The sequence below is a fragment of the Portunus trituberculatus genome, chromosome 46 (genome assembly GCF_017591435.1).
Source record: "Portunus trituberculatus isolate SZX2019 chromosome 46, ASM1759143v1, whole genome shotgun sequence".
NCBI lineage: Eukaryota > Metazoa > Arthropoda > Malacostraca > Decapoda > Portunidae > Portunus > Portunus trituberculatus.
In genome coordinates, this window is record NC_059300.1 from 24,483,878 (window position 1) to 24,497,911 (window position 14,034).

At 34.9% G+C, this 14,034-nt stretch overlaps 1 protein-coding gene across 1 annotated transcript in view; it reads right to left on the reverse strand.

Annotated features, from left to right (window-relative positions):
• LOC123519778 (histone-lysine N-methyltransferase E(z)-like) overlaps positions 1-14,034 on the reverse strand; it is a 60,417-nt gene that overhangs the window by 24,173 nt on the left and 22,210 nt on the right. Inside the window, exons 6-7 of the mRNA XM_045281285.1 lie at positions 12,925-13,079; positions 7,272-7,298 (exon numbers count right to left, since the gene is read on the reverse strand). Of these exons, the coding sequence (XP_045137220.1) occupies positions 7,272-7,298; positions 12,925-13,079 (182 nt within the window). The remainder of the gene's footprint in view (positions 1-7,271; positions 7,299-12,924; positions 13,080-14,034) is intronic.

A 14,034-nucleotide genomic window follows, 5' to 3' on the forward strand; every position in this document is an offset into this window, starting at 1 on the left:
ACTAAAATCAAGTAGGTAAAATTCAAATGAGTGGTAAGCCAGTATTCATCATTGTTCATAACATCCTGCATTTGCTTGCATAAAAGATCCATCTTTTTCTAGAAAATTACTGAAATTTAACTAGCCTTATTGTGCTTATAAAATATCTTATCCAAGAAAGTTTCTTTCAATAGAGATGCATCTTGTAAGGCAAGAAATGTGATGCATGCCAATAGTGCCCATTATAGTTAGTCTCCTCTATTTCAGATACACCACTGGTTTACCAGTAACTAATAGTCTGCCACCTTTAATCCTGAGAAAATTATAACACAATTTTAAATTCCTAAGACCACTAAACTATTTCCCGAGTTATCAACAAAGTGGTAGAAATAGGTATTATGACTGCCATTAAACTTTTCAATAACATACATTCAAATACTTCCTGAATGATAACACAATTAACATCTTGTGCAAACTTTTCTTCTCAAAGTATCATATTTCCATAGAATAAAGAACTCACCAATTCAGACAAAAGAGCAGCAACTACCCACAGAAGCAAGGCTAGCTGGCTATTAGAGTGATCAAAGACATTTGTTAACTAAATTTAATGCCACCTGACAATTTTTTTTACCTCTAATGGAAACAATGTGCATAATCTAGACAAGTAAAATATGAGAGATCTTAGAGAGTAATGGCTGGCTAATCAAAGTCGACTCGTTAGATGAATAGTGGAAATTACAAAATTTTGCACCACAAAAACTTAAAACTTATAGAAGGCTGAAATTTGTCAAGTGGCATCAAATTTGGCTTACAATGCCTTTCACAATTATATTGTGCCCAGTCCCATAGTTATTGATAGTTGTCACTTTGCTATGGCAAGTTATATATTCTTTGAAAATTCTAAAAAAATGAAAAATTGAATTAAATTAAATTCATAAAAATCATAAGCACCAGACAGCATAGGTCATGTGGTGTTATGGATTCAGGAGATTAAGATTTGGAGGGTTGATAGTGTGTGGACACCACCAGTATAATGTCATCTAGGGTGTTAGTAAGGTAAAGTTGTTAAGAGTAGGTGTTCATATTGAGTGGAGGAGATTATTTCTTTTAAGATGATGTTATCTGGATGAAAGTGCCATGATTCTTTTAGGACATCTTTGAGATTAGAGAGGTGAGAATGGGAGGTTAAATGCCAAAAGGCTGTAGTATGTGCTGTTATGTACTTTGAGCAGGTGAGGAAGATATGTGAGACTAAAAGACTATGACAGTTTGAGCATAAGATTGGCAGAGATCTTGTCATAAGATAAGAATGTGCAAGTCGTAAATGACCAATACGTAATCATGCAATTATGGTTTCCCATTGCCTATTTTGGTATTTGGGGTGCAACCATGGAGAAATATTTGGTTTAACTTTGCAGAGCTTCTTTTCTGAGAGTTTATCCCAAAAGGATTGCCAGCAGTTATAAATGTAGGTATGGAAGGAAGGGACATAGTCCGAAAAGGGTATAGCCTTGGGATAAAGACCATATAATGATATAACTGAGCGTGCTAATTAGTCTAGATGTTTATTTTGATGGATACCTATATGGCCTAGTATCCAGCAAAAACAAACATGTTTTTTTAAGAGCAGAGAGGCAAAATAACGAGCCTTGAATTTCTGTTAGAAGTCATGACTTTTTTATACAAGGGGGGGAAGCTGGTAAAAAAAAAAAAAAAAAAAAAAAAAAAAAAAAAAAAGGATAATTGTCTGGAAGGTTGTGTTGAATGGATAGATGGAGGAATTGAGTTTTTGAGGCATTGAACACTACTAAGTTTTCTCTGCCCAAATAAAAAATATTAGAAAGATCAGAAGTCAGGCATTCTGTGGCATCCCAGTGTGATCTGTTGACTTCCTGAAGGGTTGGTTGTCTCTGAAAAGACGTAGAAAAGTGTAGGGTGATGTCATCAGCGTAAGAGTGGATAGGGCAAGAAGTTTGGTTGAGATCATTAATGAATAACAGAAAGAGTGGGTGACAGCACAGAACCCTGAGAAACACCACTCTTAATAGATTTAGGAGATCAGTGGCCATCTACCATGGATGCAATAGAACGGTTGGAAAGAAAACTTGAGATAAAGTTGCAGAGAGGATAGAAACTGTTGGAGGGAAGTTTTCAAATCAAAGCTTTGTGCCAGACTCTATCTAGAGCTTTTGATATGTCTAACGCAACAGCAAAAGTTTCATCAAAATCTCTTAAAGAGGATGACCAAGATTCAGTAAGGAACGCCAGAAGATCACCAGTAAAGCGACCTTGACGGAAGTCATACTGGCAATCAGATAAAAGATTGTGAAGTGACATGTTTAAGAATCTTCCTATTGACGATAGATTAAAAATTTTTACATAAGCAAGAGATTAAAGCTTTTCTTTTTTTTTTTCTTTTTTTGCTATAGCCTATAGCACCTGTAGGCATACTTGAAGAGTATTATGTGGGAAGTGCTGTTCAGTTTCTGCCCATTAGTGGCACAGGCAATTTTATTTATAGTGGTACCCATGTTAGGGCCCATATCACCACCCAAGTGCATCTTTGGTGTAACCACCTAGAACCTGGGTATCATGGTGACATGTAGGTACCTTTAAACCACATGACACATGGCAGAGTTTTTAAGGTTGTACGTGGTGGAAATTGAATGTACACATGGACGTCTGCCCAATCCCACACTCACCACCTTATCCACTACGCTATAGGACAGTAGTCTGAGGGATTAGAACGGCCACCCATTTTAGGAACAGGTTGAATGTAGGCAAACTTCCTGCATGAAGGAAAGGTAGAGGTTAATAGGCATAATTAAAAGCGTTTGACCAGGCAACGCACAAGCACAGAAGCACAGTTTTTGAGAACAATTGGAGGGACCCCATCAGGTCCATAAGCCTTTCAAGGTTTTAGGCCTGCGAGCATGGAAAACATCATTACGAAGAATTTTAATTGAAGGCATGAAATAGTCAGAGGGAGGAGGAGAGGGAGGGACTCTATGAGGGATAGAGAATTAGCAGAGTTGGTGAAGATGGTAGATGATGGATAGAAAACAATGTGTTTTAGAGCAAAGACTAGAGCATAGTTCGCTGTGAGAACACTGATTATGGATGGTAAATGGAACTAAAGATGTTGGGAGGGAAAGAGGATGGCACAGTTAGAGCCTTGGTGGGATTTAGATCCTTCTGTATAGATAGGTGTGCAGGAGTCATGTGTCAAAATGTGTTCAAGGAAGTTTGATCATAACATAGCAGAAGAGGTGTTGGATTTAGAAAGTATATGTGATGGAAATGGGCATATTGAGATAAGGACCAGTCATAGTAGGGTAGAATGAGTATAGAAATGAAGAGCATCAATTTTAGAAAGAAGAGAATGGAAGAGGATATTCATCAAGTGAACACCAAGAGGGCAAGGAAGATGAGAATGATCAGTAAATCTGGTAAGAAGGATTGAGAAGTATGAAGTTTGTTGGTGGAAAATTGGTGTAGCATAACATCATGCAATGAATGTATACCATTGGTAGTGTGTTCCTATTACACTGATTAGCACAGCACTATGTAGTACATAAAGTACAACTGATGAGGTGATTTCTATGTTTGGTGAGCTTTTTACCTTATTTCTCATATCTATCACTAGTTAAGTGCTATTTGAGGCAGATGTAGGAGGTGGCATCAAACACAGACATCAGTACATATCAATCCAAGGAAAGATTAAATGTTTTTGGGAAAAAACTATTCATAGCATTTCATAGTTCACAGTTAGTCAATAGGAGTTTTACAACAAATGGATTATAACCAATATTTATCATAGTAATTACAACAGTTCACAAATATGCTTCCAAACCTGATCAAGTACTTCAGTGAATAACAGAGCTTATGAGATAAGTAATAATGCTCTCATGAGAAGGTAAGGAGATTATTAAATATTGATTAATCCTATTAGATCTGAGGTTTACCTTTTCTATTCATTCACCATTACTTTTTAAGGTGGACTGTGTGGTTTATATTGCCTTGTCATAAAAATTATAATTCTTTGTATAAAAAGAACATTAGGCTTGCAAACTTTTAGAGGTCAAAGCAAAAACATAGTTATTCCTTATGAGTAGGAAAACTACTTGGTAGCAAAACTTGTGGACCAACTTGTCTTTGTACTTTTGTGCATAATAATAAGAAATGCCATCAAAACACATGAAAAATAAGGACACTTTCAGCATGTGTATCAATGGTGTGGAAAACATCACAATGTCCAACACAAAATATTTGTGAAGAGAATGTCATTCTGGCAAACATTTTTGTGTAAACAAGGTATCTCATCAATTAATATATCACTAATTTATGTAGATCCAGAATCAATAATATATGCTGTACAGAATTTCAGAAATTAGACAATTATCGTGCCTAAGATCTATTTATGAAAAGTTATTACATGACTGAATAGCTCACAATATTGTTAATGGGACCATTCAAATTAAGGCTGGAAATACCATATACTGGCAGGAAATTTTATTCTTGTTGTTATGGACTTTGCAGGAATCTCATATTTGAGTGTTACTTTATCTTTTTTTCTTTTTATTCCACAAAAATATTTCTTAATATTTTTTAGGTGTATATCATGCCTCATTATGCAATGACAAAATAGTTTTCAGATTTTGGAATTTTGGTAAACAATTCTTAATCAGTATACTATATACAAATAATGGCAGATAATGACCACAAAATTGGCAAACTTAATTGATGGAAATCTATAATTTCTGAGTATATTAAAGCCAACTGTATAGCTCAGTATTTCTGTGTACCAGCAAGGAGAAAGTTAAGGCTTGGATATCATGCTTGACTCACCATCCAAGCAAACATTTGTTAACTTTTAAAACCCTTACATGTTGGACACAGAAAATTAAACCAAATATGCATTTGTCACCTGCCCTTATGCATTCCTTGATGATAAAATAAACAAACAAGTATAAAAACCATTACTTTTACATAACACAAGTTTGATACTGCAACATCTGACTTTGCGAATAAAATCTTCTTATGCCTTAAGTGGTATTGCTTTTCCTATAAAATGTGATGGCACATTAACTTCACTCTACTCATCATTTACATGCAAATGTTAAATTTGATTATCATAAGTCAAAGGAGAAATATCAAATACTAATATCTATTTCACATACTTCATTCAGCAATTAATACAATTTCTTTGTGAATTGCTAAACTATATTTTATAGTTTAGCAATTCAAAGAAATCGTATTAATTAATTAATTCTTTAGCCCCAAAAAGGTAAACACTACCAGTACTCCATGTCAAACCACATTTTCTTGATACTTAAGATCACTTTGAAATGAGACCATACACCCTAACAATTGTTCATGTTATAAAGTTTATGCATTTCTAAAGTTTCTCAAAGAACTCTGGTTTTTCACTATAAAAGGTAATTCAATTTCAAGCTTACATATTTCTGAAGACTTTATCTTGTAAGCTGTCAAGTTAGAAATATCAGTAACAATTCTTTTTGGTGTTCATATATGTGTGCCATCTAATTTTCTTTTAAACACGTTGCAATTTGGCAAGGTGACAGTCATTGCTGTAGACAATAGAATGAAATATGGTAATAGCAGGATGTTGAAATACATGAGGCATGTAATGTGGGAACAAAGGGAACACATGGCATCTCATGAGTCATGAGATGATGAGAGGATATAAAATGAAGGCTGTAATAGAATGGTATTATATACTTAGATAAGCATTAAAATTGGAGCTAGTTGGAAGCACGCCAGTAGGAAGACCAAGAAAGATCCAGAGATGATGTACATTGACAAAAAGAATGAACATCAAAGGAAAAAATTATCTACAAATACAAAAATGTGAGAATAGCTTGAGATGTTCAGCTACATAAGAGAAATCAACCACCCTCCTTTACAAATCTATACAAAATTGTTTAAAACAAATTTTAAGAGAAACAGTAGTGATATAGGGAAATGCTAGGTTAGTTAAAAAAGAATGCAACTGCATAGCAACTCAATAAAATTCCCACAGAACAGGGTTATCTCTTCTACCTCTTTCAAGTGTATCTTCTCTATCCACACCTATATTTTTCACCTCCACACCCAGGGTATGGAAAAGGAAACCACCACAGGAAATATGTCCTGTGGTAATTCATTATAAAAGAGGAGCATATGAAATAGATGGAAGGAGTGTTTATTTGTCAGTGGAAGTGATGGAATATGTGAAAAAGAACACACTAAGATGGTATGGCTTTGTAAAAGATAAAAGGGTGAAGAGAGAAGGAAGTGTATGAGTAAGGAGTTGAAGGTGATAATAAGGGAGCAAGACCACTTGTGAGATAAAAGGACAGACTAAAAGAATGCATATGTGTATTAGTAGAAGACAAGCACTTGTACATCCAAAACAGGGAAATGTCTGAGTAGGAAGAAGTGAAGGCTTTTCTACCTTGGCCATAAAAAATATAGACATTTATAAACAACAATACTGTCAATGGCAATATCATTCGTTTTTGTTTGAAACTTTTTTTTCCTTGCAATTTATTTTTTGGTTAATCATCTTATAGCACCCTATGACAATCACACCATTTTCACCACAAATTCTTTGTTGAAAAGGTTATGAATTCCTTTGCATATATTAGCTAATTTTTCAAACACAATAAACAAATATTTGGTGGTAATGATTTATCTTCCAGTCCACTATCAATAATCTTTTCAGATTATCAAGTGATATTAGAAAATATTCAGCATGATCTTAGCTCTGGACTAACCTTAATATGAATGCCCTGAATACTCTTCTACATTCATATTTCACCAAGCATAGCACATAAGTGACCTTACTAGTAAATGCCCTATCAAGTCTATTTTATTATACAATGCATAAGCACTTTTGTTGTTGCACACATGCTTTTATTCTATAAATGGTACCTGCAAAACAAGATCTAGATACAATATTAAATGTGTCACCTTTAAAAAAAAGGGTAATATAGAAAAGCCTCCAATTAATACAAAAGTGAACTCTGATTCAAGGTATATGGAGGCAATGTTAGCAAGACAGCACAGAAACACAAAATAAACTCTTTCCATGACAACTTGCACTTATTATCACACCAGATGATGAAAAGCTTTCTTTAAGCTTATATCATTTGGCAAATTTGTATGACCTTAATCACATAATGGTTTATTTCCACAATCCTAAGGGGGAGTGGCTTGGGAGCTGCCCCACAGCAGGAGAGCTAGCAAGGTCGCCTCAAGACGCTCGGGGAAGACTCGCTTTCCCTTACCTGGGGCGTCTGTGCTTCCCTTGGTGGCTGTAGGGAAGATTATACAGTAAGACTGCAGGTTCTTAGCCACAGCAAGTCAATATTACAAAGTCAGATGGGGTGATTTCATCGTTCACGTCTTCCAATCAATCATCCCGGCTGCTTGGGCTATCCAAGAGTCCTACACTTCATAAATTTTCACTGACCAACCATCACATTGGAGCATTGATTTACAATTTTGTAGGTTTTCTCAAGTATTTCTTCCAATCAGTGCCGATGTTTCTATATCAAATATACTTCGATTTTGATACTTCACTTACTCCTGAAAAGCCCTCACAATTTAAAGTACTTTCAATGTATTATTTAATCTATTAAATAAATAATGAAATCATTTCACAATGCACTGTTATTGCAAAAATTAATCTATTACATCATAATGCAGAATTATATGAGGTTGAAAGCTATAAACTTCTACATTTCATATTAATCAATCAAATCTATGTACCATTTTTCATTTAGCATTCACACACACACACACACACACACACACACACACACACACACACACACACACATATATATATATATATATATATATATATATATATATATATATATATATATATATATATATATATATAAATAACAGATCAAGTGCATATCATTACCAAAATAACCTAAGTTAGCCTACATCTTATTATGACATAAGTGTCAAGGGAAACCCACAAGATCATCACATTCAAGTGATATACTTTACATATACACACACCAGATATGCCAGAAATCTGATTTGCAATAAATTGTTGACATGTCACAAATACCAGTGAGGCAGTAAAGATGGTGAGACACATGCTAAATAATTCAATAAAACTATACTTATTGAGAATACTTTAACACAAATTGTATGCCACATTAAAGAATATAATCTACTTTCAAATTACTAAGTAAAACACAAGTTAAGGATAACATAACCACTCCTTAACATAACACTTCCATTTTGTTACAGATGGTTCTTACCTTTTCCCTAATTTCTTATTTATTATTCATGAACAGAAATGTATTGATATGATTCTAAATATATAAACTTAAATTTAAAGATACTTTATATTTTTTCATATTCTATGCAGTTAGATAATGTAATCCAATATCTAATGTTATTGAATATCACTTTTGTAAATCTTCATATTATGGATGGTGTGTAAAGTAATGAAGATTGCATTACATATTTCTTTGTTGATGCAGCAGTTTAAGTGAAAGTCATCCAGAAAAGACTTTTACTGAGTACTCTATGTTTATCATGGTCAGCAATTACAGGTGGCACTGATCATTTGTCCTATAATGTTCCTCTGTGATTAAGTTATAAGAAAAAAGGGATACCATAACAAGAGACATTCACAGCAATTTCAATTTTTTTTTTTTTTTTTTTTTTTTTTTACTTGTGTATGTCATCACACTTTTGGCTGCAATACATAAGATACTAGCTTCTGTTTTCCTTCTGAAAATAATTCAATAATTCCTTCATATTGCCTTCATTCATATACAGGCAACGAAGGTTCACACAACGAAATTTCACTACAACGAAGGTTTCATTTTACTACAATCTGCTCGTTTAACGAACACCAAACTCACTTTAACAAAGTTTTATCCATGTAATTTTTTCCAAGTTTGAAAGCACCACCGTATCACGCAAGCTGACTGGCTTTTGAATACACCAGCGCCTCTTGTGGACAACACACGCACCACTCACTAACCCAGTTCAAAACAATAACAGCGTCAGCAGCAGCTCGTCTTCCCTTGCTCAACTTACCACCAAAACGCCCTGCAATGTCACCTAGCATGGCTAAGACCAGGAAGTCTCTTACTTTCGAAGTGAAGCTGGATATTATTCACAGACACGAGAGGCGAGAAAACTAATAACATTGCTCGCCACCATCTTGACTCCATCTACTGTCTCTACTATTTTCAAGTCAGCAGACTCTATTAAGAAGGCTGGTGAGACCATATCTTTCTTGCAAGCTAAAAGAACCACCTGAACTCGTTACTCTACAATGGATAAAATGGAAAGCCTTGTGGAAATGTGGTACATAAATTTTGTATGTGATATAATGATGCACCCTTTGTTTACATTCCACAGATTGCCAGTTAGTGTCTTTCCCGTTTCACTCTCCCTCCCTTCATAAATTTAAGATCATCAACATTATAAAGTTACGTACATACATACATTAGTGTACATTATAATGACTTAAATTAAACTGCCTAAATGTTTAACTTCATAATTCTAACTTTCATTAAACCTTTCACTGTACTACGATGCACTCTCACTTTGTTTACTCTCAATGGAAGTTCAAGTCAGGGGTTAAACTTGTTATAATCGGTTTGCTTAACGAAGGTTTTTTTTAGGAATGTAACCCCTTCTTTAAGTGGGGGTTGCCTGTATATGGAGACTAAGACTGTGGCAACTCTATTCAGGAGTAAGAGATGCTCACAGAATTTAATGAAAAAACATTCATAAAACAGATAAAGGAGTGCTTTGCATCACCACTGCCATGGCCTAGTTTGTTATGTTATAAAGTTCTTATATCTTCTGTGTTTTGTACAGGCAACCCTCACTTAACGTACATTAACACAACAAAATTTCACTACAATGAACATTTCCTTTTACCATCTGCTCATATAACGAACATCAAACTCGTTTCAACAAAATTTTATCCAGGTAATTTTTTTTCCAAGTTTGAAAGCCCCGCCGTATCACGCAAGCTGACAGGCTTTTGAATACACCAGCGCCTCTCATGGACAACATGCACACCACTCACTCCCCTTCCCTTCCCCACTCTTAGTTCAAAACAAAAACAGGGTCCAGCACCAGCTCGTCATCTCACACTCAACATGCGACCAAAACGCCCTGCAACCACCCCTGCAATGTTGCCTAGCGTTGCTAAGAAGAAAAGGAAGTCTCTTACTCTCAAAGTGAAGCTGGATATTATTCACAGACACGAGAGAGGCAAGAAAACTATGGTCTGACCATTTTATGAAGATTGTTTAGGCGTTGCGTTTAGAGCCTATGTGTCAATGAGAACCTTGCTTCCCACACACCACCTCTCTCTCTCTCTTTACATATAGAATTAATATTTCATGCAAATATATTTCTATTAGAGATCTATACTTACTTATGAATTACTAAAATTTCAGAATAGAATCTGCCTGTTGGTCAGTCAAGCTGCCCCCCACCTCCTCTCTCTCTCTCTCTCTCTCTCCACACGCCTCACTCTCTCTGTCTCTCTCTCATCCTGGGTGGTAGCGGGAGAGGAAGTGACCCCTGGATTAACATGGTCACTTTGATCTGTGATTTCACTTGGTCACCCAAAGGGATGTGAAAACGTTCACAGGAAACATTGTCAAGTATTGTTGTGTTTGCAAAAACAAAGCAAAGTATATTTAAAAATAAACACAAATTACTCCAACCTGCATCAGAGCATCACCATGTATATGTACTTCAACACCATTCAGTTAATAAGTATTAAGTACCTGACTTAAGGTGCATATTGGTACATGTGTGACAGCACCGCAGGCCGGGAAATCCAAGAAAAAGCCAACGCCTAAACGATCTTCATAAAATTGTCAGACCATAATAGCATTGCTCGCCACCATGGCTTGACTCCATCTACTGTCTCTACTATTTTCAAGTCAGCAGACTCTATTAAGAAGGCTGGTGAGACCGTACCTTCCTTGCAAGATAAAAGAACCACCTGAACTCGTGACTCTTCAATGGATAAAATGGAAAGCCTTCTGGAAATGTGGCACATAAGTTTTGTATGCAGTATAGTGATGCGCCTTTTGCGTACATTCCACAGGTTGCCAGCTAGCGTCTTTTCCGCTCCACTCTCCCTCCCTTCATAAATTTAACATCATCAACATTATAAAGTTACTTACATACATACATTAGTGTACATTATAATGACTTGGTCTTAAATCAAACTGCTTAAATGCTTACCTTCATAATTTTTACTTTCATTAAACCTTTTACTGTACTATGATGCACTCTCGCTTTATCTACTCTCAATGGAAGTTCAAGTCAGGGGTCAAACTTGTCATAATTGGTTCACTTAATGAAAATTCGCACAACGAACGTTTTTTTAGGAACGTAACCCGTTCGTTAAGCGGGGCTTGCCTGTATTTCCACATACGAAGACCAGAAGGAGATAGTCAAGTATCTGTTCCACAGCCACTGAGGTCAAACAAGAAAATGCACAGAAATGTGGCATCTAAACAGAAACAGCAGTCATCATCCCCACTCCCACTACCTCATCCTCCAAAGACACTAGCTAGATTCTATAAAGTATCAAATGAAAGTCATACATAGCTCCTAAATTGATGCTTGGGAAGACGGACAGTAGCCTTTATTTTTCTACATTTATTAAGCAAAAACTAGTTACTTTATAGATTCCAATTTAGCATTTTGCATTTAAAAGAAGCATAAATGAACAATTACTTTTATATCATACAGATTTTTCAATCATGGCACCATAACTAAAAAAAAAAAAAAAAAAAAAAAAAATCTTCTATACAGAAGAAAATGACATTCACTAAAACAAATATCATAAACACTCCAATAACAGCTTTTTATGAATTGCATAAAGCTTTTTTCAGCCTGTTTGTCAATTCTGTTAAAAATAAGTCATTAACAATGAAAAAGAGTAGTGGATGAAATTTAGATATGCAATAACTCATTACATATTTAAATTTCCTCCATTACTCTTTTCATGTTTTCTATTGCAAATCACATAAAACCTGGCATGGAACATCTTATCAGTACTAAATTATGTATTAAAAATTATGATTAGTTAATATGTAACTAATTTGTGTATTTCACTTGACAAATCCCTTAAATGACGTTTAATCTCTCACATCAAACAGTTTTTAAAAAGGTGAGAAACAGAAATCACAGATCTAGAGAGAGAGAGAGAGAGAGAGAGAGAGAGAGAGAGAGAGAGAGAGAGAGAGAGAGAGAGAGAGAGAGAGAGAGAGAGAGAATGGAAAATGTAAAAAATGAGATGTATGGGGAGGTATAAGTAATGACTATTTAACTACAGTCACCTCTTTAAATGTCATAATAGACCTTATTATATTTGAAATGAAGCAAAAAACACATTCTATTAATACAACCCAACAAAACACCTATAATGTACAAGATATGCACTTGATCCATGGATGCAAATATAATATAAACAAAATAAATTCCTCATTGTCGACACAGTTTTCTTCCACACAAACTTTTCATGCAAGACATCATTCATATGTCAAGTTTTAAAGATCTCCTACAATATTTTTCAAACCTAAAAGTGTTACAATTTTGCACAGTATACTATCATTAATGTTTACTACATGAAATATCCTAATTTTCACTTAAGTTCTCTCTCTCTCTCTCTCTCTCTCTCTTTTACTGTGTACCTAAATGCAGTACAATTCAACCATGCAACAGCTAAAAACAACAAACAACTTTTGCCTTGCAATCGATTCAACTTAATTTTTCATCTAAAAACTCAGGCTTTGTCTGAAAAGGCTTCTTAGATAAGAGGAAAAAAAAAAAAAAAAAAAAAAAAAAAAACATTCAGATCCACAGCTAATGTATAACTTATGGTAGATTATTAAAAAACAAGAAAACAAGAAAACTTACGGTGCAGAAAGCAGTCATACTTGAAGCATCGTCTGCAGAAAAGTGTGTGAAAAGAATGCATTGTCTGCTCTTGAGGAACACTCTCAGCGTTAGGGCCATCTATATTGGGAGTACACTCCGGAGGCAAGGCAGTAGGATCTGTCAACTCTATATATCTGTAGTTAAATACAAAATACAAATTAATAATGAACAAAATCAGGTGTATTGAAGTATAATAATAATAATAATAATAATAATAATAATAATAATAATAATAATTTTAATGATAATAATAATAATAAAAAAAAACCATTTAATGCACATCAGGAGTTATCTCCCTTGTTTACAAACTGGTTTTTTTATATATATATATATATATATATATATATATATATATATATATATATATATATATATATATATATACCATGTGGGCTTTTCACAGAAATTTATGGGCTAAAGGGGATACTTTTTGGGTACCCCCTATCTCAAAGCCCACCCGCTAGGAAACCGTTGCCCCAAGTGAGGAAGCCCAACCTACACTCGGACCGTGGACAGGATTCGAACCCATGCGCTTGGAGACCACTCGGATCCCAAAGCATGCATGGTTCCACTGTACCACGGCGGCGTTTATAAGCATCTCTTCAAAGGACAGCCTTTTTCCATAGAAAATTTCAGCAAAAACTTAATGTTAACTCAAAATTATATCACAATACCAGGCTTTTTTTTTTTTTTTTTTGTGTGTGTGTGTGTGTGTGTGTGTGTGTGTGTGTGTGTGTGTGTGTGTGTGTGTATTTACCTAATTGTATTTACCTAATTGTAACATACGGAAAAGAGCTATGCTCGTGTTGTCCCGTCTCCATATCTATTAATGTCCAGCTTTTTCTTAAAATCATGAATATTCCTTGCGTTGACCACTTCCACGTCTAAACTATTCCATGCTTCCACCCTTCTATGAGGGAAGCTATATTTTTCACATCTCTCCTATAAGTGGCCATTTTAGTTTTTCCCATGCCCTCTCGACATTCTTCCATTCCACATACACAGATCTTCCCTATCCATTTTTCCATGCCAATCATCACTCTGTATATTGCTATCAGGTCTCCCTTTCTCTTCTGTTTTCCAGGGTCG